The sequence below is a fragment of the Peromyscus maniculatus genome, chromosome 19 (genome assembly GCF_049852395.1).
Source record: "Peromyscus maniculatus bairdii isolate BWxNUB_F1_BW_parent chromosome 19, HU_Pman_BW_mat_3.1, whole genome shotgun sequence".
NCBI classification, from domain to species: domain Eukaryota; kingdom Metazoa; phylum Chordata; class Mammalia; order Rodentia; family Cricetidae; genus Peromyscus; species Peromyscus maniculatus.
Window position 1 is genome coordinate 56,760,664 of NC_134870.1, and position 23,314 is coordinate 56,783,977.

Genomic DNA, 23,314 nt, shown 5'->3' on the forward strand with positions numbered 1-23,314 from the left:
CCAAGTGCTTGGATTATGAGTATGCAACACTTTTTCTGACTTGAGGGGTGAAATCTTAAAGGGTGATGCGACAAGACTGGGGTGTAGCGCAGTGGTAGGGTGCCTGCAGGTCATGTGCAAGGACCTGGGCTGGTCCTCGGCACTGTGAGGAACCCCCAAGGGACACTGCTCCGTCTGTTAGCTTTCCTCACCTGTCAACCTTACCACACACGTTGGAGTCTTACAACACAGATGTCTTGTTTTGGGCAGTACTTAGAGAGCCAGCCAAATGAAGGTTTTATTTTATTTTAGTTTTTGGAGACAGGATCTCACTATATATCCCTGGCTGGTTTTAGAACTGATTATGTAGACCTGGCTGGTCTTGGATTTAGTTAAAAAGATCTGCCTGCCTCTGCCTTAAGTGCTGGATTAAAGACGTATACTACCATCTCCAGCCTCATGGGGTTTTAAATAATCATTTCTGTGGCATTGAACTGCAGGCAAAATCCTTTTAGATAAACTGAGTATTTATTACTGAACTTATTTTTTAAAGATCGTTTTTATTGTTTTAATTATATGCATGTGTCTGTGCACCTGAGTGCAGCTGCCCTTGGAGGCCAGGGGCATCAGATGCCTGGAGCTGGAGTTTTCGGCGGCTGTGAGCCATCTGACATGGGTATGGGAATCGAACTTGGGTCCTCTGCAAAAGCAGTTAACCTCTGAGCCGTCTCTCCAGCCCCATTACTCTTTAGTAGTTGAAGGTGTGGTCACTTGCTTGTTGATGACGTTGTCCAGGTGTTCCTGAAGGGAAAGCATGAACTTGTTAGAGTCATGGGCAGGCAGCGCTTCCATCTCACTCTAAATACAGAATTTACCCCTGCTCCCTAAAACCAGCTCCCAAAGAGAATCATTGTTTAAACAGTATGTCTGTCCTGTCCTCTCTCCCTCTGTGTGTGTGTGTGTTGAACCTAACATTCCCCTAATTCCTTTTAAAGATTATTTTTATGTGCATGGGTGTTTGGTCTGCATGTACACCACATGCATGCAGTGTCTGTGGAGGCCAGAAAAAGGCATCAGAACTGGAGATGCCATGTGGGTGCTGGGAATTGAACCCTGGTCCTCTGGAAGAGCAGCCAGTGCTCTTAACCACTGAGCCATCTCTCCAGCCCCTCTGCTAATTCCTTGATGCTAGATCCCTTTGTGGGGGTAGTTTGAGTACCTGGTGGCATGTGACAGCAGGAACATTGTGATGATGTTAACACAGAGAGATGACTTGGCTTCTGACGAAAACCGGGGGGCTTCGTCTGTCTCCCCTTCAACAGCAGCAGCCTGTGAGGTGCTGTAAATCCTCCTCTGCTCACCCCAAGTCTGTTTCTATCTACTCCAGGAAGTGGTTGGCACACGGTATCTGACTTTTGGGATGCTCTCAGTCATGTTTACAGATGAAAGTACTGTCTTGTAATTCAAATTCTCCCGAAAATGCTTTGGTATCCAGTGAGAATTGCCTCATAGTTATCCACTGGAGCCATTTTTGATGATAAGAACCATGGTATAACTCTTCTGGTGGTTTTCTGTCACTATTCCCTACCGGAGGGAGAGAAGTAAGGGGCGGGGCGGGGCTGGAGCAGTGCTTGCCAGGAGTCTGCTCAGCACAGCCGGGGTGGGGATGACTTGGGGAAGCAGGTTTATCACGACCTTAGAAGGTTTTTGTGTTGGTGGGAGAATGACTGGTGATGTACAGAAAGTGTGGGTGTTTGCATAGAGCGGGATTTCCTAGCCTCAGTTCGGCTGACAATCCTGATTATTGACATTCTTTGTTGTGAGGAGCTGCTCCGTGAATATGTATGGTGGGATGTTTCACAGATACTCAGCCAGCTTCTGATGGTCAGCTTTCACCACTAGAAGCCAGGGGCATGCTTTCTGCCCCCCATGTCAGGATATTCAGAATGTCAGTCGACAAATGGTCTCAGTAGAAAACCACTGACTTCAAATGTTGCAGTGAGAACAGTAGTTCAAATAGTTTTTTAAAATTCATTTGTGTGTGCATGTGTGTTTGTGTATGATTGCATGGTGTGTGTGTGTGCGCGTGTGTTTGTGTATGATTGCATGGTTTGTGTGTGTGCATGTGTGTTTGTGTGTGATTGCATGGTATGTGTGTGTGCAGCGTGGGGATGTGTGGGTGCCATGGTGCATGTGTCAAGGACAGAATGACTGTTCTGAAGTCAATTTTCTCCTGCCACCTTTATGTAGGTAATGGGGCTTGAACTCAGGTCTCTAGGCTTGTATGGCAATCACTTTATCCGCTGAGCCATCTCGGAAGCCCTGCTTGTCAAAAGTCTGAGTGGTAAAAATTCCACTAAGAAAACCTTTGTTGAGAGAAGCTAGCAGGTATGAACTGTTAACTCTCCAGAGAAGTCTAAAATTCCTGTCTTCCCCCCCTCTCTTCTCCTCTGCTCTTTCTCCTTTCCCTTCTTTGAGACTCTATTGCCCCAGGCTGGCCTTGAACTTAAGGCAGTCCCCCTGCTAACTCCCATCGTCTTACTCACAAAGTGACAAGCTTGCTCCACAACACACGCACGTGTGAGCTCTCTCTCTCCTCTCTCGCATGTCTTCCAGTTGCTGGGAGTACAGTAATGAGCCACTTTCCTCTGCTGGTTTGATTTGATTTGAGACAGGGTCTTGCTTGTAACTTAGACTAGCCTGGAATTCAGATCCTCATCCCCTAGGCTAGGATTCAGGTGTGTACCACTACTATATGTGTGTGTGTGTGGGCACACGTGCATGTGCACACGCTTCAGTGTGTGCAGGAGCCTACAGAAGCGGGTATTGGATCCCCTGGAACTGGAATTTACAGGTGGTTATAAGCTACTTGTGGGTACTGGTAACCAAATCCCGGTCCTCTACAAGAGCAGCAAGTGCTCTTAACCCCTGAGTTATCTCTCCAGCTCCAGGAGCCTCCCATATTTAACAAAACAATTTTTAAATTGCATTTTTATGTCTTTATTTTGTGTGCCTGAGCTACTGTGTGAATGTGGAGGCCAAAGGACAAGTTGGTTGGTGATGGCGAAAGCCTTTACCCGACGAGATGCCTCACTGGCCCCTGCTCCATATTTTTTAATGTTTGGAATCTCAAAAATGTTTGCAAGTATTTTAAATTTAAGATTTAAAAATTGTCAAGTTGTAAAAGCATACAAGAAGAAACAGCAAATGTGAGCACCTTGGGGGCATTTGAGAAGAAGAGGCTTCTAGACAGGACTTGGGACTTAGATACAGAAATTTGGAAGGTCTATTCAGGTGAGAAGGGGAAGTTACTTTGAAGCTCTCATTTCTGTACTCAAAATATCACTTCTAATTTAGGAGATCTATATTTCACCTCCAAGCAGAATTGTGGAGAAGCCACTCAAAAGCATGGCATTTATAGACAGCAGGGATTGCATCTGGAGTGTCTCTCTCTCTCTCTCTCTCTCTCTCTCTCTCTCTCTCTCTCTCTCTCTCTCTCTCTCTGTGTGTGTGTGTGTGTGTGTGCGCGCGCGCGCGCGCGTTGCCTCCTGCCTAGGAGTGTGCTGGGGCCACTTTTGACTTCGTCAGGAAATACTGGAATTCACTGAATAGGTTTTATCAACACAAAGACAGTTCCTATTGTAGTATAAAGAAATGTAGGGAAGGTTTCGTCACTTCATTGTAGAGTCCGCTTTAATACCCACCTGAAGAGCGTCTGTATGGACCTGCGCTTGGGAAGCAGAGGCAGAAGAGCGCTGCCGGTTCAAGGCTGAGAGATGCTCAGCTGCCACGTGTGCTTACAGACCTGGGTGTGGATCCCTGTCGTCCTAACGTGGAAAGTAAACGTGCTGGGCACTGGAGTGCACGCCTGTACTAGTCCCCGTGCTGGGAAGCAGAGCCGGGAAGATACCAGGGCTCAATGGCCAGCCAGCACAGCTGAATCAGTGAGTTCCAGGTTCAGTGAGAGACTGTCTCAAAAAATAAGGTGGGGAATGATTGATGCTCGAGGAAGACATGACCTCTCACCTCCACACGGACCCCCAGACACATAGGCAAGTACACACACAAACACGTGCACACAGTCTTAATGAATTTTTCTGAAGTTTCTTTATGGAAACAGGTCTAGCCCAGACCCTTTCAGTGTGCTAAAACTCATGGAGGAACACAAAGAATGTGGTCCATCTGTGGAACTAGAGCTTGTACAAAGTACCTTCAGCAGAAGGCTGTGATTGTAGGAAATTGAAAGTCCCACCTGCTTTCCTTTATGTAGTAAGAGTTTGGAAACACAAAATTACATTTATATGAATGAGCTTCCTGTTTTGTTTTGAGTCTGAGTCTTAAATTCATGGCAATCCTTCTGCCTGAACATCTTGAGTGCCACCACATCTGGCTGTTTTTTCTTTTCCCCCCAGTTTTCTAAGAATACAAAAGGAATGTGAAGGAGCTTAGCACTTCTGATGGATGTGTTTACAGATGGCTCAGGGAGACCAGGTGTGGTACCTTTCATCCTAGCAGAGGCAGGCTAGTCTTTGAGTTTGAAGTCAGCATGGTCTACAAGAAGAATACCAGGCTAGCCAGAGCTACTAAGTTAGATCATGTCTCAAAACAAAACAAAACAAAAATGATTCAGATGTACTGTAGCTCAGCGTTGAAACACTTGACTGATGGGTCTGTGGGATTCGTCTGAGTCAGTCCTAACACCATGAAAACAAAATGGTTAACATGGTAAAGGTTTCTGGGTGTGGTGGCTCCTGCCTTTAATCCCGCCGGGGAGTTGGAGGCAGGTGGATCTCTGTGAGTTCAAGGCCAGCCTGGTCTACAGAGTGAGTTCCAGACAGCCAGAGCTACATATGAAACCCTATCTTGGGGAGGGGATGGAACACAAAACTAAAACCAAAAAGAAATGGAAAGAAAAAAATATATATAGTAGATATTGTTTGTATTTTACTCTAGCTTTTGGTTTTTTTCTTCTCATTTTACTGATGAAAATTTACATATTTTTTGGTTTTTCTATGTTACAAATAACTGCTCCTCAAATATTTCTGTGTAGATGTTCTCCAGTTTGATTTTAAACATTGCCCTTGTATCACAAGATCAATGGCTTGTTATCCCGATGTGTCAAATAGGGTCCTTGCCGCCCATTTTTCTTTGGGAGTAAGTAAGAAAAGAGCATTTTTCCTCTTCCTGGATTTTAAGAATTTATTGGTTCTAGAAGCTGCTGGGGGAGAAACTGCACCATCATAATCTTCTTAACTGAGGATTTTCTTTAATTAGCTAATGAACTCAGTGAGTCTGGGCAGGCCCTGCCCTGTGTACATCTTGCTAGTCCTATGCCAGGCATGTGCAGATGTGGTCTTTCAGGTAAGGTAGTTCATGGAGGCAGGATGAAGGACGCTTGAGGGGGTACAGTTACAGGAACCCATGGCTGGGCTGCGTGTCGTATTCCATGGCCTGTTAGTAAAGGACCTGGGGCCTGGGGCAGACCCTGGGCTTGACTCTCCTGCCTTCCTTCCATGCTGTAGTTGGGTATTAGTACGTTCTTGTCCTGTCCCCGCTCACCCCAGTACTGGGGATTGAACCTGGGGCCATGTGTGTAGGAGGAGCATAAGGCTCTGCCACTTACCTGTGTTTCCAGAGAGGTAGCGTGCTCGAAAGCATGCTCTCTCTCCCTCTTTCTCCTCCTCTCTTCAGTTTTTGAGACAGGAGTTTCTCTAAGTTGTATAGGGTGGCCTTGGACTCGCTCAATAACCCAGGCTAGCCTCAGACATATGATCCTCTTCCTGCTGAGTGGCTGAGATTAGTCCAGCTGTAAACACTGCCCCTCTGCTCTTCCTCTGGAAGAGCAGCAAAAACAAACACTGAACTGCTGAGCCGTCTCTAACCCCTCAGCTGTCAATTCCTAATGCTCTATTTGAGTTGTTCTTGCAGACTGTTCCCCTTGAAGTGCTAACCTGAGGGAAATCTTACCCTTTAAATTCATTGTTTTCTACAGGAAAACACTGGCTAAGTATTTTTGGACACTGTTTCTTCAGTGAGTAGATGTCGCCTGTTCAAGAACCTTTGTCTCAAAGCCAGTCAGCACAGTTCTATTTCTGAATGCAGCAGAGAAAGAAAACATGTCAGCACGATGCTGATCCTGCCCCTCATGGGCTTTGGGTGGGTGCTGGGGTCTGAAGGGAAGGGAACTGCAGTGAGTAGGACCTGTCATCTTCCACCTGGGCTGTGACCCAGGGCCAGCAATGCCGAATTCCCACGGTCTGCCCAGGCAGGCCTGCTCAGCACTGCTGCTGTGGGTCCCGGGTTTCTGGGTCCTGGTGTTGGAGACCAGGCTTGGGAGCTGCTGTGGCTGTACCCCACTTCCTGAGGAAGTGACTGAGGCCCCAGGCTGGGGAAAGCTTTATCCCTGAGTTCCCCTGGGGCTGGTGGGGAGTAGAAATAATATGCAAATGGCTTTCTTTGAGGCCAGAGCTTGGAAGGCCTTCAAAGCCTCTGATTGGTCAATGCTTGGTTTTTAATTATCTCTGCGCTGCTAGTCTACTTTGAGACAATAGAAAGAACAGGACTTTGTGTCTTTCTGTAAAGGAGTTTATGCTCTGATATAATGTTGAAAATGGAATATTTTAAAAGAAATCAACTTAGTTGGCTAATAGCACACAGCTCCCACAGAGTATTTTCTGTAAGCAGAGTCTGGGTGAAACCACAGGATGGCTCATTAGAGGAAAATCAAGCATTTTGAGACTTGGATGTGCCTTTTAGAAACTACAAATCAAAGTCAAAATTTAAATCGATATATTCCATGTGGAAGAATAGTCAATGAACTTTAGGCTCTCTGCTACACAATTTCTGATTTTTAAAATTAATATGAAATTAACTTTTCATTTAGAGTTTTGTTTTCCTGCTTCAGTGTGTGGAGGATCCTATCTTGCTTGCCTAATTTCTCCTGTCTTTCCCAAGCATACTAGATAGACCTGCTGAGTGGTTAGTGCGTTTGGGTTGAAAGCTGCAAGGTTGGCTAGTAGAGGTGGATGAAGTCACCATGGCTACCACGAGGACCCCAGCTCCAGCAAGTTGTTTATCCGGGTAGCCTGTATCCACATCCCTTATAGCTTCTGTAAAATGCAGTTAGAAAAAAAACAGCATTCACATTAACTGGTACATTTTCCTTAAAAGGAAATTGTTCCAGAAGTGAAGCAGGTCCATAAGAAAGGCAATGTGCTAACTAAATTAAGTACCTGTCCCTCTTAACTGCCAGCACCTGGGCCTTCCAAGCGTTTGCTTTTCTTCTACCCAAGGGTAGTTATTCTGTTTATGAACCCAGATTATTCCTGGCTCTTTAAAAGTTTGTTTGAAAGCTATGGGATTTATTTGCATATGTGTGTAGGTGCACACATGCCACTGCATGCGTGTGGCGGTCAGTGGACAGTTATGGGAGCTAGTGTTCTCTTTGCGCCATGTGGCTCTTGGGGATTGCTTGCTTTTGACTTTAATATGTAGCTGAGGTCTATCAGCAGGTCTCTAGGTCTGCAGTAATGATTGTTGGAAATTTAAGATCTAAGATAGGGAAACAAGCTGCCAGCCACTGGGTTTCAAAAAACTCTGTATGATGGCCGGGCGGTGGTGGCGCACGCCTTTAATCCCAGCACTTGCAAGGCAGAGGCAGGTGGATCTCTGTGAGTTCAAGGCCAGCCTGGTCTACAGAGTGAGTTCGGGGACAGAGCTATGTAGAGAGATCTTGTTTCAAAAAACAAAAGCCGAAAATATGTGTCATGGTCTATTATTGAAAATGTTTTAAAGAGTTTCCTATTGGGCATCAGTTTGACTAGAGGTACCTTAAAAGCTAGCTGCCATTCCCACACTCGCCCCTTTTCTGCTACTGGTGATGAAACCCAGCCCTTCTGTCAAGCTTTTCTTGACTTGGAAGTAGTCATTATTTACTTTAGGACCTAGCCCTCTGGCTAAGATCTTGAGGAGGGAGAAAGTGCCCAAATGGGAGGCTCTACTTCCTATAGGCCACCCTTTTCACTCCGAAGTCCAGAGTACACTGTCCCTTGGGATGGCTTACTTCAAGTTGTTCCTTGAGACATGCTAAGCCTAAATGTTGGATTTGTTTGTTTCGGTTTTTGGTATGATGCTGGGATTTTAAATCCAGGTCCTCATTCATGCTAGGCAAACGCCCAACCACTAAGCTATTTCCTTATCCTTAAAGGTCATGATTTACGGCTGAGCTAAGTATTTTAATGTATCCATTTCCCTAATCTTTCATTTTATCACGTGAGTTAAAAGTATAAATCTGGATTTTAAAGCAAATGTGTGAAAGTCAGCACTGTTTGCTAAAGGTTGTTTTTTGACACGTTCTTACTTTTGGAAGGACTCTGAGGAAAGGCTCCTTGGGGTTCTTTGAAAAGGCTCAGGCTCTGAGTCTACCAGGTACTCTCAGGTAAGTGCAGGTTTCGGATCCCCATGGAAGGGTGTGGATGGCATGGTGGAAGCATTCTGACATCTGAACTGTGCCTGTGACGCATTGTTGACATGTCAAAGTGGCTGCGATATAATTCTAGCACTCAGGGGGCTGAGCTGGGAGGACTGCATTTGATCTGAGGCTAGGCACTGAAATGGAGAGAGACCCTGGTTCAATTCAAGTACAAAGCAACAACACGGAGCTTGTGATGTTGAGAGTTACACGGGCATGCATGTTGACGCTCATGTATGTGTTCAAAGCTCTCTATCGCAGCTGTTACCGGAGCTTCTCTCACGTGAGTTAGCATCCCCCGGGCCTTTTGCTGGGTTTTAGAGCATTGTCCAGGAACACAGCATTCGATCACAGTGGAAGAGAGCTCGGTACATGGAAATGAATGGGTGAGTTAAGCTCCCTCCTGCTGTGCTGCGTGGGTGTTGAATTGAGAGTGGACTAACAACAGCCGTGGTCATTGGCCTAAACCAGGGCTGCAGCAGAATCAAGAGGTAGGATTTGGGTCCTGCCGCAAGCAGGGGAGAGGATGATGCGTGGCTTGTGGTTTCTGTAGTGCTCCATGCACATGGCGTCGTAAGGGGCAGGCTTGCCAGATAACTGCAAGCATGTCATCGCCACTTATCGACTCAGCACTTTCTGATTTGTACTTCAAAGAGGAAAAACATAATTAGAAGTTTCTGTGAGCTGCTTTAGACACCAGCGACCATTTCCCTATTATTAAGTTAATGATTAGCTTTTAGAAATGAGGTAATCGGGAAACTACATCCAGTTTTGGGCCCAAGTGCTTACTACTAAATATATTGATATTGCTTGACCTAACGCTACCTGTGAAATAAATGGTTGCCTTGATATTTTGTGTATGTCCGAAGGGTTTGCCTCGTGCTGTTGGTGGCCTAAGCCAGAGAGCTGTGGTTCCATGGGGAAAACTACTCCTGCCTTTACCTAACTGTAAATCCCTTGGGTGATATCTGAATCTTCTGGTCCTTCAGGAACACTAAGAAAATGTGCCGGGCGGTGGTGGTGCACACCTTTAATCCCAGCACTTGGGAGGCAGAGGCAGGTGGATCTCTGTGAGTTCCAGGCCAGCCTGGTCTACAGGGTGAGTTCCAAGACAGCCAGGATTGTTTCACAGAGAAACCCTGTCTTGGAAAACCAAAAAGAAAATGTTCTTGGGCTGGGTGGCCTTTCCTGGCTGTGACTGCAGTCTTTGGGAGTAGGTAGAGGAACCTCTGTTAGACTTCAACTAGAGGAGGAAAGTGCTCAGCGGTCTGTCTCAGCGCCTGCTTGGTGCTCTGCTGGCCCGGTCTGGCCTCTCAGCCCCTAAGTCTTCACTGTTGATGCATTTGTCTTCTTTGAGACAGTCTTGTATCGTCCTGACTGGCCGAGACTCACTGTGTAGACCAGGCTAGCTTTGCACTGTGGCCTCCTGAGTGCTAGACTACAGGCGTTTACTCTACCCACCTAGCCCTGTGCACAGAAGTGTACACGCTTGATTTCCATCTTGCCATTGAGAATGGAAAGAATTCCTTCTGTCCAGGAGTTTACATAGTAGAATGATGAGTACTGTTCTTACCGCTCCAGCCAGGAACCCCTTGCTTGTTCTGGGTACCACAGGTGTGTCTTGTGGGTGCATGCATACCAGCCTCCTTATTCCTCCCCAAGAACCATTGATCCCTGTTGTTCAAATTTTAGATGGTCTTTTAATAAGAAACCCAGAGCCAGATATCAGGGTGAAAGCTGAAAGATCAGAGAAGCAGAGCAGCCAGCCACTAGTTCTTACCTCTACGAAATCCTCATCCTAAAGAGAGTGAGTTCCTGTTTCCTCATGCGTTATGTACCTGTCTCTGCCCTGCCATATTACTTCCTGGGATTAAAGGCATGTGTGCTTCCCAAGCAGAGGCATGAGATCTCAAGTGCTGGGATTAAAGGTGTGTGCCACCACTGCCTGGCTCTGTTTCTCTCCTGTGCTGCATCAGTCTCATGTAGCCCAGTGTGGCCTTGAACTCACAGAGATCCAGACTGATCTCTGCACCCTGAGTGATAGGATTAAAGGTGTGTGGCACCACTGCCTGGCCTCTGTGTCTAATCTAGACCCCTGTTGGAGCTTTGATCTCCCTCTTCCTTTTCATTAGAAGCTAACTCCTTGGTAGGTTTTCAGGCATTCCTTGGAATTTTATAAACAGAGCTGGCCTACTATCTGTTTTTGGGTATTTTTTTTTCCCTAGTTCAGTTTTGTTCCTTACTTGGGGTATTTTAGAAATTAACATATATTCCAAGGTTTTGATAACTCCTCGAATCCTAGGAGCTTGTGGCCTTTCAAGTATTGAATAACACAGTATTGGAGCAAAGGACTTGTGCATATCAAAGAAATTGCCTTCCCCTTCCCCTTCCTTCTCCCTCTGTCTGCATGGCTTGAGGCCATTGGCGGAGGCTTCTGTTGGGTGTCTCTATAAGTGGTTGTGTGGTTTGACCCATACCGGCTTGCACACCTTGGCCTATCCATGGATGCCAGACACAGAAGCTATCGGTGGCTCACTGCTGAGCGCTAGCCAGGTCTTCCCATGGAGACTTGGCTGCAGACTAGCAGACCTGTCTGGAAGGTGGCATTCCCCTGTCCTTGTTAGGTCACTGTTGCTGTGATGAAACACCGTGACCTGAAGCAAGCCGGGGAGGAAAGAGTTGATTTGGCTTTACTCCTCCATATCACTGCCAGGAAGTCAGGCCAGGAGCTCCAGCAGGGCAGGAACCTGGAGGCAGGAGCTGACGCAGAGGCCATGGAGGGGCGCCGCTTACACTTGCTCATCATGGCTTGCTCAGCCTGCTTTCTTATAGAACCCAGGACCATCTGCCCAGGGGTGGCCTTACCCACAATAAGCTGGGCCCTTCCCCCATCAATCCCTAGTGAAAATGCCGAACAGCCTTGCCTGCAGCCCAGTTTATAGAGGCATTTTCTTAATCGAGATTCCCATCTCTCAAATGACTAGCCTGTGTCAAGTTGACATAAAACTAGCCAGCACACTTCCAAAGCACAGCTTACCCCGAGATGCCCTTAGGAGTGAAAGGTCAGATAGGTTTGCTAAATATCACATCCCCCAGCTCTTTTCTGCCCAGCAGACTGCACATTGACATTACGGTAGAAGATCCAGAGCGCGTGGGAAGAAGACTGGGGCAAGAGCATTAAGAAGGCCGAGGCTGCAGGGCCGGGGCGGGGTGGGGTAGACGGCTCAGCAGTTCAAAGCACTTGCTGCTCTTGGAAATGACCTGGGTCCAGTTCCAGCATCTGCGTCAAGCAGCTCACGACTGCCTCTGACTCCTGTTACTGGGGATCCTATATCCTCTTCTGACTTCTGAGGGTACCTGCATACATGGTACACAAACATCCTCAGGCCCCCCAACACAAACCAAAATAAATCTCAGGAGGAGGAGGAGGGAGGAGGAGAGGAAGATTATTGAGGAAATCTTGTGGTAAAAAATCCAGTTGAAGCCCCGGGCCTTGGCTCCTCAGTGCCTGTGTAGAGGAGACACTTTGGACTCGCAGGCGACGTGGTGGGTGGTGCTGACTCTGCCTGAGGTTAGCCCCGTGTCTTCCTCACTCCCCTGTGCGCGTGTCAGCATGTATTTCTGGCGTCTTTGCTTCCTTCCTTCTTTCTTGGTGTGTTAGGCAGTCAGATCTGGGGGGCCTCGTGCTTTCCAGGTATCACCCCACTGTGGGTCTGCACCCGTCGCTCCCGCGGTCCTCCGAGTTAATCCGGTGTAACCTGACCTCCCCTCTCTGTCTCACGTGTCAGTGGTGGTTTCGGGTTTTAGGGTTTTTTGCATAGGGTTTCTCCAGGTAGCACAGCTGCTCTTGAACTTCAGTCCACCTGCCGCAGTCTTCTCACTGCTAAGGTGCAGGTTTGTGCCACTGTGGTTGGCAAAACGTGGCCCTCTTTATTTTTTGTGTTGCAGTTCCTCCCGTGTGAGGCAAATGAGCTACCACTGAGCTATGTCTCTAGTCCTGGCTCTTTTCTGTTTATATATTTATTTTTTTCTTTTGAGACAGTCTTATTGTATAGCTGTAGCTGGCTGGGAACTTGCTGTGTAGACCAGGGCGGCCTCAAACTTGAAGAATCCACTGGTCTCCGACTCCTGAGTGCTAAAGGGGTTTGCCATTACACATGGTCCAACTTAGTGTTTTTTTTGTTTTTTCCATTTTTTTTCGAGACAGGGTTTCTCTGTGTAGCTTTGTGCCTGTTCTGGAACTCGCTTTGGAGACCAGGCTGGCCTTGAACTCACAGAGATCCGCCTGCCTTTGCCTCCCGAGTGCTGGGATTAAAGGCGTGCGCCACCACCATCAGGTTTTTTATTAAACTTTTTTTTTTTTTATTTTGAGACAAGGTTTCTCTGTGTAGATTTGGCTGTCCTGGAACTGCTCTGTAGTCTAAGATGGCCTTGAACGCAGAGATCCTCCTGCCTCTGTCTCCAGAGTGCTGGAATTAAAAGTATGCGCCACCACCATCAGGCTTCTTTTTAGATTTTTGCAATGCTGAGGATTGAACCCAGAACCTTGAACAGTTAACAAGGGCTGTATTGCTGAGATACAGCCCCAGCCCAGTTTAAAAAATTTTTTTTTATTGTATTTAAATATACATTGCATAATATTCATGATATTTAACCATTCATAAGAATATAGTTCAACTATATGATATAAGCTACTCACAATAAACTTTTTTTTTGTCATATTAATAAATAGACCATATTGAACTAAACAGACCATCACTCTCCCTCCTCCTCCTTCCCAGCCTCTGTGGGGTTCCTGTCACCAGCCAGCTAGACTCCACCTGTATCTGGGATGAAAAGGCAGGGCAGGCAAAGAGTGTAGGAGCATATGCCGTATCCACGCTGTGCCCTTTGACCTCAGGGTGGGAATATGGCTTTACATATCCCTTCCTGTGCTTTGCTTTTGTTCCTCACTGATTTGGCTATAAATACCTCTTCTAAAGGTATTTAACAATAATAAAAAATGACGCCGATGCATGCTTTATATCAGTATTTAAAGCATAAGTAAATTGAAAGGACCTGGAGCAGGTTGCACCTAGTCTGGTGGTGATGTTGTCACAGGCTCTGGACGGGAGGAGGAGGCTGCCACACGCAGCATATGATGGCCATGACAAAGCAGAGTTGTGAGGGAAGAGACCCCAGTGCTGTGTGGCTGGTGATCCAGGGCTGGCAGCCTGGCCAGGTGCAGGCAGGAAAGGATGCAGACTGGCCTTTGTTCTCGGATCAGGTCCTAGGTTGTAAAGCTTTTTTTCTCTTTCCTTTCTGCTTTTCCCCTAGGACTTGAGCAGATACACAAAAATTCTTTAGGTTGGATTTTCCTTTTGATTTTCCCTGGGTCTAAAAGGGATTCTTATTAACATTTCATTATTTGGGTTTTAGATTTGGAAAGTTTAACACCAGTTCACTCCTGTGTCTGAACTAATAGATGATTTCTAAACTATACAGTTTATCTGGGATATAAATAAGCTAAAACACTTCAATTTTACAGCTTTCCTTCCCTCCCTTCCCCCTCCTTCCCTTTATGACCCCCCCAACCCTCTCACTCAGTAAATGGGTTGTAAATGCCTTGAAGGGAGCGGTATATATATATATCTTTTCTACATATTCATGAAATTTGATTTTGCAGCCTAAAATCTCTTTCTGAGGTGTGTTGGGTACTTAACATTGTCTGACAAATAACAGAATTTGTTGTCAGTTTTGAGACAGCACTCAGATGCTCAGAGAGTTACAGAGGTAAATTATTCACAGGTTGGATTTGCATTTGTGTTTGGATGAATGAGACCTAAGAGCAGTCTTTTAAGTTTTAAGTGTTTTACGTGGAAGGAAGACACAAAAGTTAAGCTTGCTAGGTATCTTTTCGACACATTTTTTTTTTTTTGGGTAGGAATAATGCATGTATGGATATTAAAAAATGAATAAAACGTTCCATTCATAATCCCCATAGGTAGTGAGTGTAAACTTTTTGGTCTGTTTTGTAATTATTGACTTGTCATTCTTCTGTTTGGACTTGGTTTTGATGTCCATGTGATAAGCCTGGACTGATGAGGAAAGCCTGGACACTGTCCTCTGTCTCCTGCTGTGTGTCCTGGAATAAGAGGCCGCCTCTGCCTGCTGCATTAAGTAGGAGTCACAGGGACAATGATAGCAGTAGTCTCCCTGCCAGCTTGGTCTTATGACCTGGGGCAAGAGCACAAATGGAGAGCAGATGGCTAAATATTTAAACGGTGAAATTAAATATTTAAAACGGACATTTAAATATTTAAAAGGTATATACCATATACCTAAATATTTAAAAGGTTTAAATATGCTCTCTTTGCCTGGGCCTGGTGTCCACTTGGGACTAACGCCTCCTTTCCAAGCAGCTCCCTCCATGCCAGTGTCTAACTGAGGCTTGGCCAGCCTGCCTGGATTCCCATGAGCTGGACTGGCAGTGGGATCAGCTGGGCAGGCCCCTGAGAACACTGGGGTCTGAGTTGAAGCCTTCTAGGGAGCCTGGATCGCTATTCTCCGTCCAGGATAACTTCCCTTGTTTTCCCCATCTTGCGCTCCACCCCCAGCTGCCTTCTCCATACTGAGCTCCAGTCCAGCCAGGGCTACATGAGACTCTGTCTCAAAAGCAAAACAAACAAAATACCCACCCTCCAAAACAAATGACCCCCCCAAACCCCGCCCCAATGAAAACAGAATTGGACAAATACAGTAAACTGAGCTTGAGATGGATGGATTGCCCAGAGCATGGGTGGGGTGTGGGGGATCTCTTTGGGTAAAATTTCCATGTGTGCTTGGTTGTGGGGACAACTTGATGACACCAGACACCCCTTCCAGCTGTGTGCGGGACAAGTCTGGGCCAGCGAGGGCTGTGCCATGTGCTGTGTTGCTTTGTTGCTGGGCTGTCGGGTTGCCAGGTTGGGCAGAGTGTTAGGCCCAGATGGTGGGGACGCCCAGAAGACCACCGCAGACACCAAATCCCATGTGTAAAAGCAAAGAGCCTTTATTCAAGCTCAAGCTTGGACCTCCTGTGTTCAAGGCAGCAAGCAGTAAGTTCGGAGAGTGCAGAGCCCAGGCAAGGTGGAGTTTTTTTTTTTTTTTTTTTTTTATCATAGTAGAGGTTTCAGGTGAGGAGATCAGCGTTCAGGACTCTGATTGACTAGGGGCATCTTGGTAACTTGGTAAAAGGGAAATGGGTATGTGCTTGGGCTAAAGGACACCTGGGGATATTTTACAATGGTTGGAATGGAAGGTTTGGAATGTCAGGTACTTCCCCCTCAGATGCTGGCCCTCCCTAGGTGAGGTCAGCTTATGGCTTTTCCTGGGGACCCGGTACTGCCAGTAAGCCTGTCATGGCAGCTGTGTGGTCAAGCTCTTTTGTGTCCCCCCCCCCCCATAAAGAATACAAGATGCCCAGATGAACTAAGGGACACACTTAATACAAAGGCTGCTTCACTGAAGCTCCCATGTTGTTGGGCCTCCTGCATCTTCTCTGGTGGCACCTAATAGGTATTCTGTACCCATAGTAGGTTTCTCTGCCAACACAGTAAGTCAGATCAAGTCGAATTAAAAAGTAAAAGTTCAGGTGGCGGTTGGGGGCTATGATGCATCCTCCACAAGCTGGGTTTGTGCTCATCATGGTAGACTGGGTCTTGAGCAGCTAGTAGCCTAGGGGAGGAGCCACCGCCATGGCCCAGAGTGCAGAACTGGGCTTTCTGGGCGGTTCTCTGAGAGGGTGGGTATTGGAGAGAGAGAACTGGAGATTCCAGACAAACAGCACCATGTTGACCCCTTCAAGTTGGCTTTGGCTAGGAAGCTATTCTTTTAATTAATTTCTGTGATAGCTTCTATTTTCTACAATACTCTAAGCTAGCTATATTCAATTGTTGATTTTCCTGCCTTTTTTTTCCTTTTTTTTTTTTTTTTGAGATAGGGTTTCTCTCTGTAACAGCCCTGGCTATTCTGGAACTCACTCTGTAGAACAGGCTGGCCTCAAACTCACAGAGATCCGCCTGCCTCTGCCTCCAAGTGCTGGGATTAAAGGCGTGCTCCACTACCACTGGCCACAGATTTTTCCCCTTATTGTCTGTGTTATTAACTTTTCTATTCCTTGATAAAACATTACTGACCAAGGCAGCTTATAAAAGGAAAGGTTTGTTTTGGGCCTATAGCTCCAGAAGGATAAGAGTCCATCATCCTCACAGAATGGGGAAGCATTGTAGCAGGCAGTCTGGGATCGGAAGCTGAGAGCTACGGAACTCGTCTTGAATCACAAACAGGAAGTGGGGGACGAACTCAAAATGATGGAGCCCTTTAAACTCTCAAAGCCTGCCCCCAGTGATGTATCAGTTCCAAGCAGGCCACACCTCCCAAGCCTCTCCAAACAGTGTCCCTAACTGGGGACCCAGTTTTTAGATGCCAGACCTTATGGGGGACATTTCATTCAAACCACTACACTGTCCATATTTCTCTCCTCTCTGAGAGACCTTGGTTTCTCTGACCCTGTCCTCACGTCCACCCCACCCTTTTATCTTTTATTTCGTTATGAATACTTATTTCTAGAGGTTCCTTCTTAGCTTTGTTTTTTCCAGGGTACTGTTGGGTGCAGAAGTGATCAACATCTTGGAACCACGCTTGTTCCCTTCTTTTTCCTACCTTTTGCTCTTCATTTATTCCCATCATTTTCACTGGAGGCTCCCTCCTGTTGATCTGTGTAAACCTGCTGGGAGCCACACCTGCGGGTGGGGCCTGGCCTGTGGTGGGGGGCGTCTCTGTGGTTCCCTAGGAATTGGCCCCTCCCACCTGGAAGACCTAGGATCTCTTCACCAGACCTGTGCCTCCTAGGACTTAGGAGACATTTTAGATTCCTGCCATGCAACCTAAAATTTGGTCTTTGTGGAGGAAATGGACAGTGACTTTCCATGTTCTTTCTCATCTCTTTCTCTTGTAGGGCCTCCTTGGCTTTGGTGGCCTAAAGAGGTCCCCCTCTCTCTGCATGGGTGTAGGAATGGGCTGCCTGGTGGGGTCCCTTCCATCTAGCCCAGCTCTCAGCCCCACTCACTTCCTCCTTCCATGCTTTGTTTTCCTCTGCTGACTCTGAGGCCTTCGCTCTAATCGGGAGATCAGAGACTCAGCATCCTCTACCTGTGCCGCCCCGCCTCTCTGAGCTCTGGCTGGGGTGAAGCAGGTGCTTCCTGACCTCTTCCCACACTTTACCCATGCTCATGACTCCATTTTATTAACGTGGCATTCAGCACCTAGAATATATTCCCATAACACCTGCTTAGACTTAATTCACATACTATACAATAAATCATTGAAGTGTGTGTTCAGTGGTTTTCAGCACATTCTTCATCACTGTGGTCAATAATAGGACATTTTGATGATTACCTCATGAAGAAAACCCGTGCTTTTCACTGCCACTGGTTCTCCCAAGGCCCTACCCCTAAGCAATTACTTAAAAAATTACTTACTATTTTTATTTCTTGTGGGGCTATGTAAGGCCTGGCTGGTCTGGAACTTGCTATATAGACCAGGATGACCTTGGACTCACAGAGATCCACATGCTACCTCCTGTTGGGATTAAGGGCGTGTGCTGCCACACCCAGCCTTGTTTATATCTTTAAACAGCAACAACATCTTTAAGTATATGTATCTTGCATGCATGTACGTCTATGAACTGTGTTCATGTATGGTGCCTTTGGAGGCCAGAGAGGTCATCTGATCTACTGGAACTAGACCTTCAGACAGTTGTGAGCTGCATGTGGGTGCTGGAAATTGAACCAGGTCCTCTGGAAGAGCAGCTCTTAACTCTTGAGCCATCTTGCCAACCCCTTGTTTATATCTTTAAAAATACTTTTAATATTTTTGTAGGGTTTCAGGAGGAACAAGAAAGGAACACGTGAGTTCATTCCTCTCTGTTTCTGACCTTGAGGTACCACAGTGGTAAGAGGAGATGCAAAATTAATCAGCTGTTACTTAGACAGTTCGGAAACCATTTTTTTCTCTGTCTTCTCTGCCTTCCACTCTCTCCCTTCATTTTCCTTTCCACTACTTCCCTTGGTTAAAGTGTGTGTGTGTGTGTGTGTGTGTGTGTGTGTGTGTGTGTGTGTGTGTGTGTGTATGTATGTGGGGGTGTTTTGCATTCATTTATGTCTGTGTACTGTATGTGTGCTTAGTACCTGAGGAAATCAGAAGACAGCAGCATCTGATCCCTGCGACTGAAGTTACGTACAGACGGTTGTAAGCCACCCTGTGGGTTCTGGGAATTAAATCCTAGGTCCTCTGAAAGAGTAAGAGCAGCCGTGTTCTTAACCATTGAGCCATCTCTCCAGTCCCATTCCTTTAGCTTTTTTTTTTTTTTTTTTAAAAAGGCAGGGTCTCTCTGTAGCCCTGGATGGCCTGGCAGGAACTTGGTATGTAGACCAGGGTGGCTTCAAACTCACAGAGAGCTAGCGGCCTGCCTCTGCCTTCCAGACCTGACCTCCTAATCTTTTGGGACAAGGTCTCATGTTGCGTCCGCTGACCTTGAACTCTGTGTGTTTATTTAGTCAAGGCTGCTGTGAACTCTTGCCCACATGTCCCTTCCACAGCTTTGCCGACACACAGCCAGGCCTGGCCTTAGACGTGGCTGCGCATTTCCATGGCCTTTTGCCCACCTTTCTTGGGAAAGAATGTTGTGGTTTTAACTTTGCTCGACCTAGAGGTCCTTGCTCTTTCAAGCTCCCTCTCCTAACTATTTATAACACCTAGATTGCTTAAGAGTTAACCAAAGTCCATGCCTTCTGTGGATTTCCTTTATTTTTAACCTCATGTCCTTTTGGTTTCTGGAGCTGTCTAATCTCAGATCTTTGCAGGCTCCTCTGGGCTTGCCCAGTTTGATGACCCTGACAGTTTTGAGGGACGGTCAGGGATTTTGTGAGTGTCCCTTGGTGGCACTTGTCTGATGCTCAGGCTAGACACTGTGCTTCTGGGAGATAAGGTGCCATTCTTACCCAAACACACTGTAAACATGACTTGTCCTACTTGATGGTGACCTTGGTGACCTTGCAAGGTAGTGTTGACAGGTATCTACTCTGTAAAATTACCCCTTCCCCCTTTTTTCCTCTTTCTATACTGAACTTTTTTGGAAGATAGTTACTTAAAAGTGGGTAACTGTTTTCTATAAGTGGGTTTCATTATTTATGTTATTTATTTATTGGTAGTTTTGTTTGTTTCTTGTTTTGTCTTTGAGACAGGGTCTCACTTTGTGGCCCTGGCTGGCTTGGAACTTGCTTTGTAGACCAAGCTGGCCTTGAACTCAGAGCCTCTGCCTCCTAGATGCCAGTATTAAAGGCTATCACTGCTGTGCCTAGTGTTTTGTTTTTATTTTTTTGATAGTGCTGGGTATGGAACCTAAGTTCTTCCACAGACTTGTAATTCTGCACAGGAGATAAGTCAACGTTAAAAAGTTATTATTGTTTGTGATTGTGATGTACATATGTGTATCTGTGCTGTGGGTGGGTGGGTGCGTCAGCGGACTACAGAGAACAGCTTCTAGAAGCCAGTTTTCCCTTTTCCACCATGGCATCAAGGGGTTGCGCGCAGGTCAGCTGGTCAGGCTTGCATAGTGTGCCTGCCCTTTGTGCCCTTTGACCTTCTGAGCCAGTCTCTCCTCATTGACCTTCGTTCTACTTCTTCAGTCACTCAGATCACATGGGCGCGTGGCTTCTTACTGCATCCCGGGGGCTGTAAGCCGCTGTTGCCTTGTCGTTCATTGTGGTTCAAGTTGCTGTTGCCTTTTGTGTTCTCTATGGAGGTATTTTATTTTAATTCGGGAGGTGGATTAAATGTGAATGAGTATATTGCCTGCATGTGTGTCTGTACACATGTGTGCCTGTTACTGCAGCTTGTGGGACATTTGTCTATTCTGGAGGAATATGCCTCTGTAAATCCGTACTTTAATCACGGTTCAGGGGCTGCAGAGATGGGAGCTCTGCTAGGCCTTCTGCCTGAGCATCTTCATCCATTTTCCTGGTCCTTTGTGTTGCAGCCTCTTTCTGACCCCTGCTGAGGCTCACATGGACATCCCCCTGGCCTCACTTCCAGATCACAGCCAGATCTCTGACCAGGCATGGCAGTCATGCCCTAGGATGTGGTCCTGACTGTAGGCCTGGGTCTTTCTGTGGTTATGGCGTGGATGAAAAGGGTAGCAGCCCTGAAGAAATTCTCTGACCACTGGTCTTTACTGTTTGGGTTTTTGTTTGCTGTCTTTTGGTGTATGTGTTTGATCATCCCAGGTTCCTTCAAAGACCATCACCCATCTCTATATTCCAGTTACAGTCGCCCTGTTGTTTATTTTTACCGTGTGTGTGTGTGTGTGTGTGTGTGTGTGTGTGTGTGTGTGTGTTTGCACGTGTATACGTGTCTCGTGTGTGCCTGGTGCCTGTGGAGGTCAGAAGTTGGATCTTGTGAAAATGGAGTCACAGACGGTCATTAGCTCCGTGTGCTCAGAGTTCTCTGTAAGAGCGGCCTGCTCCTGACCACTGAACCATCTTTTTAGCCCCCTTGTTTATTTACTTACTTGTTTAGGGACAGAGTCTTGCTGTGTAGCCCAGGTTAGCCTCAAACTTTCATTTTGCCACAGCCACCTTAGTTCTGGGATTACAGTGTGGGCTACCATGCCCAGTTTATCTTTCCAAAAAAAAAAAAAAATCCTTATTTTTTTAAGTTAAAAAATTTGGTCAGAGCTGGGTGGTAGTGGTGCCTGCCTTTAATTACAGGCAGAGGCAGGTGGATCTCTGTGAGTTCAAGGCCAGCCTGGTCTACAGAGTGAGTTCCAGGACAGGCTCCAAAGCTATACAGAGAAACCTCGTTTCAAAAAACAAAACAAAAAAAAATTGTCAGGAAGTCAAGGAGCGAAACGGGTCCTGGGGTGGACTCTTCCTGGAAGGGGTACCGTGCCCTCCACCTGCCTGTGATGCACTGGTAGCTGGGACATTCAGCGTTCATTCCCTTTCCTAGGGTTTTGTCTGCAGATGCTCGAGGCTGCACTGCTCTGAGAGGCGATGGGAGTGTAGACTGGTACTCTCTGTAGAACCACAGAACGAAGGAAGGGGAAATGCGTCAGGTTCATTCCCTGAACAAGAAATCCTCATACAGCTAGTAAGCCAAGGCAAGGAGAAAGTTTTAACTTTTACAAGAACTACATCTATTTATTCATTTTTTTGTTTTTATGTGTGGGCACATTGTGGGGTATGGAGGTCCAAGGACAATTTGCAGGATTTGGTTCTCTCTTTCTACCATGTGGGGTCTGGGCATTGGATTCAGGTCCTCAGGCTCGCGGGGTGAATATCTTTACCTACTGGGCCATCTTGCCAGCCCAAGTTTAAACAAATAATGATATGGAAATTGAAATATAAGGCATCCTTTGTGGCCTTCGGCACTAACTAATCAGCATTTGTAGGTTGGGGTTCAAGATGCACTGAAAATAAGTGATGTACACTGGCAGCAGCGAACATTTTTGTAGTCTTTTGTGAAGCCATTTTGGCATTTGTGTTTATGGGTCTGGATAGATGGCTCACAGTGCAGCCCAAATCCGGGAGCTGTTGGCATTCCTCTCTGGGAGATTCCTACTGTTCAGTGGCGTGATCGAGGCTGTAAATGAAAGCTGATGAACTCAGAAAAAGTCAGCACTGCTCTTGTAATCTCTGTGTCTTTGTGAAAGCCTCCGAACATCCATCAGAAGCAGAGCTACGCTAGTTCCCGAAAGCCTCCTGAGGGCTCAGGTGTTTCCCAGAGAAGGGACATGTTACTGGCAAAGCACAAGTAGGGCTTGAAGCGGGGTGCGGGTTTGGGGTTCACAAGAGTGCTGATGTAAGCAAGAGAGTGTGGCATAATGTCCAACTGGCTGTTGGTAGGATAGCTCTTGGTTAGAACTAGGGCTGACCACAGGAAGGTGGGAGAGCCTGTGAGATCGCTGTGACATGTAGGGTGCAGAGGTTGCCTTTGAACAGGAGAGAGAGGTAGCTAGGAGACTGAACAGATCTTGGAAGTGGGAGAAGAGCCAGTTTCCAGGAAGTTAGTTAAAACTAACTAAGCAGGCCTCTGGTAGTGGTGTTAAGCTACAGGAGGAAAGCATTCCTGGAAGATAGAATTCTACAGAAAGGCTATAAGCAGCCAGAAAGATCAGGGGCAGTATGATTAGGGAGGAGAGAACATGCACACACTTTGAATTCATCTATTCAAGTCATTTTGAGTGGCATTGGAGGTCACACTTGCCCCCCACCGACCCCTGTGCTAGGCACTGATCTACTCCAGACTTTTCTTTCCTGGAACTCACTCTGTAGCCCAGGCTGGCCTCGAACTCACAGAGATCCGCCTGCCTCTGCCTCCCGAGTGCTGGGATTAAAGGCGTGCGCCACCACTGCCTGGCTTCTCCAGCCTTTTCTGATGGAGACACTGCTGTCCTTCTGCAGTAGTGATGTAAAGTGAATGTCCCTGTCTCAAGTGTCTGACATCAGATGTGTTGCAAACTCTGGAAGTCCTTGGGTTCTGGAACGCCCACGTGAACTTTGCTGGTGTCACCCAGGTTAGTCTGCTCTGGACTGCTCGATGAAATACCTGAGAAACCCACTGAATAGGAACAAGGCTTGTCTTGGCTTGTGGTTTAAGAGGTTTCTCTGTCTGGACCCTATTACTTCCGGCCTATGAGGAGGAGGAGGGACTTTGCGGCAGGAGGCATTGGGGCAAATCACTACCCATTGGGACTAGGAAGCAGACAAAGAGGCTGTCTTATCCTCTCAAGGACACACCCCAATGACCTAGTTACTCCAGCTAGTACCCTCCTGAGGGTTCCCT

At 46.7% G+C, this 23,314-nt stretch overlaps 1 protein-coding gene across 21 annotated transcripts in view; it reads left to right on the plus strand.

The window, feature by feature from the left end:
• The window catches only part of Znf532 (zinc finger protein 532), a 113,299-nt gene that overhangs the window by 17,353 nt on the left and 72,632 nt on the right, over positions 1-23,314 (plus strand). The window contains exon 1 of one of the 21 annotated variants that reach the window (XM_042264150.2): positions 4,576-8,835. The exons of 18 other annotated variants lie outside the window; for them this stretch is intronic. In XM_042264150.2, the coding sequence (XP_042120084.1) occupies positions 8,832-8,835 (4 nt within the window). In that variant the 5' untranslated portion in view covers positions 4,576-8,831. Of the gene's footprint in view, positions 1-4,575; positions 8,836-23,314 lie in introns of those variants that run through there. 2 more of the 21 variants (XM_076555385.1, XM_076555386.1) reach the window with 2 other exon arrangements.